General features: G+C 27.0%; 1 protein-coding gene across 1 annotated transcript; it reads left to right on the top strand.

Moving 5' to 3' along the window:
• Positions 1-314: 314 nt before the first annotated feature.
• Phum_PHUM116690 (uncharacterized protein) lies at positions 315-1,637 on the top strand (the record flags this gene model as incomplete). Its single annotated transcript, XM_002424128.1, has 5 exons — positions 315-641; positions 820-939; positions 1,022-1,195; positions 1,303-1,455; positions 1,545-1,637. The coding sequence occupies 5 exons, from the start codon at positions 315-317 to the stop codon at positions 1,635-1,637; spliced, it is 867 nt and encodes a 288-aa protein (XP_002424173.1).
• Positions 1,638-1,854: the final 217 nt, after the last annotated feature.

Genomic DNA, 1,854 nt, shown 5'->3' with positions numbered 1-1,854 from the left:
AAATTTAAAAATGAATATTAAAAAAAAAAAAAAAAATTTTTTTGTTGATACTCTGAGGAAAAAAAAAAAACAAAAGACTGGGCATTCGAAAACAAATACAAAAGGTATGTTTTTTTTTTTAATAAGGAAAAAATTTTTTATTTCACGATCAAAAGAAATTCGTTGTAACTAAATATATATATAAAAAAAAAAAAGTTTTTATTTTTTTTTCTCATTTATTTTCGATAATAATAAAATAAAAATTATAATTTAATATTTAAGTTAAATTCGTTTAATGAATTTCAAAATTTTTTTTTTAAACCGTCAGAATAAAAATGGAAGAAAGCTCGGAAGGGTTAGAAGATCGAAACGTCGTGTGTTCCCTTTATATAAGCCAAATTAAAAATCCGGAACTCAATATAAAAACCCCTGAACACGAATTTATGGCAGAAGAACAAAATCTAACGACAAAACATCTTCAATCATTATTAAATTCCTTCGATCTCTCCGGTAAATGGAACATATTGAAAACTTCTTGCGGTTTTTTAATATCATTTGCAAATGAAGTTGATTCCGATAAAGTTGTTAGAAATAATCTTTCTGCGGTTTTTGGACCCATGCAAATTGTTAGACTTCGAAGGAGGCGACCTTTTTTAAGGCAGGTGTGGAATTATTTATAATCAATCTTTTTTTTTTTTTTTTTTCTATTATATACTACTATCACGAGTTAATTATTAATCAATTTACAAATCAAATTGGGTGGCTAACAAATAATATTAATAAAAAAAAAATTTTTTTTTTTAAATACAAACATGAAATAATAAGTAGCATTATTTCCAGGCAGTTTTTTTAAGAGAAGTACCTTGGGCTATACAATTAAACGATTTAAGGGATGCCCTAATAAAACAAGGTATAACTCCGGCAAGGGTAGAAAGAAAAAGGCACCACGTTAGAATCGAGGTAAAGAGTAAAAAGAAGAAGAACAGAAAAAAAAAAAAAAAAATTACTTACCCAATTAACGTATAATAATATGTAAATTCAGGTGTGCCAACCGGAGCATTATGAAATTCTTCTTCGTCGAGGTCTTAATTTTTTCGGTGTGATTCGATTTCAAGCCATACCCGACAGAGGAATTCGAAGTTATCGGAGCTGGCATAATCCAAGTTCTACATTATTGTCAGATCCAAATTTTGTTTTACAATGTTACAAATGTCAGGTACGATTAACAAGAAGTTTTACTGAAAAAAAAAAAAAAAAATTGTTTAATCGTTTTCATTTAAAGTTTTTAATATAAAAATTTTATAATTATTTACTTATCCTTAGGGATTTTGGCATATTGCTGCCAACTGTCGTCATGACGTACGTTGCGTTCGTTGTGGAGATCGACATTCCATACAGTTTTGTCCAAGACCTCGTTCAGATCCAGTTTGCTGTCATTGTTGTGGTCCCCATCATGCTGCTTATAGATTTTGTCCGGTAAAACTTTATTATTATTATTTATCATTAATAATAATAATAATAAAAAACATATTTTTAAAACTTGTGTGTGTGCGTTTGTGTTTCAGGTACGTTTGGATTTGGCAAATGCTATTCCCGTAACCTTAATGTTAACAACCAGAAGGGTTCCAAATCGATATCTTCCGTATCCTAGAAATTGAATGCCATACAATATATATTAAAAATAAATAAAAATAAAAAACAAAAAAAAAAAAAAACAAACAAAAAAAAAACAAAAAAAAGATTAAAAAAAGATTAAAAAAAAGAAAAAAAAAATAGTGAAAATTTGAATATGAAATTTTTTAGGTAGCCCGCGACAAAACAATCGTCCATTTTAATTTTTTTTTTTTTTTTTTCATAAAAAATATTTTTTTTTTA

This window comes from Pediculus humanus, genomic scaffold (genome assembly GCF_000006295.1).
Source record: "Pediculus humanus corporis 1103172107463 genomic scaffold, whole genome shotgun sequence".
NCBI lineage: Eukaryota > Metazoa > Arthropoda > Insecta > Psocodea > Pediculidae > Pediculus > Pediculus humanus.
Note: the sequence above shows the minus strand (reverse complement) of the source record. Positions and strands in the feature narration are given on the sequence as shown.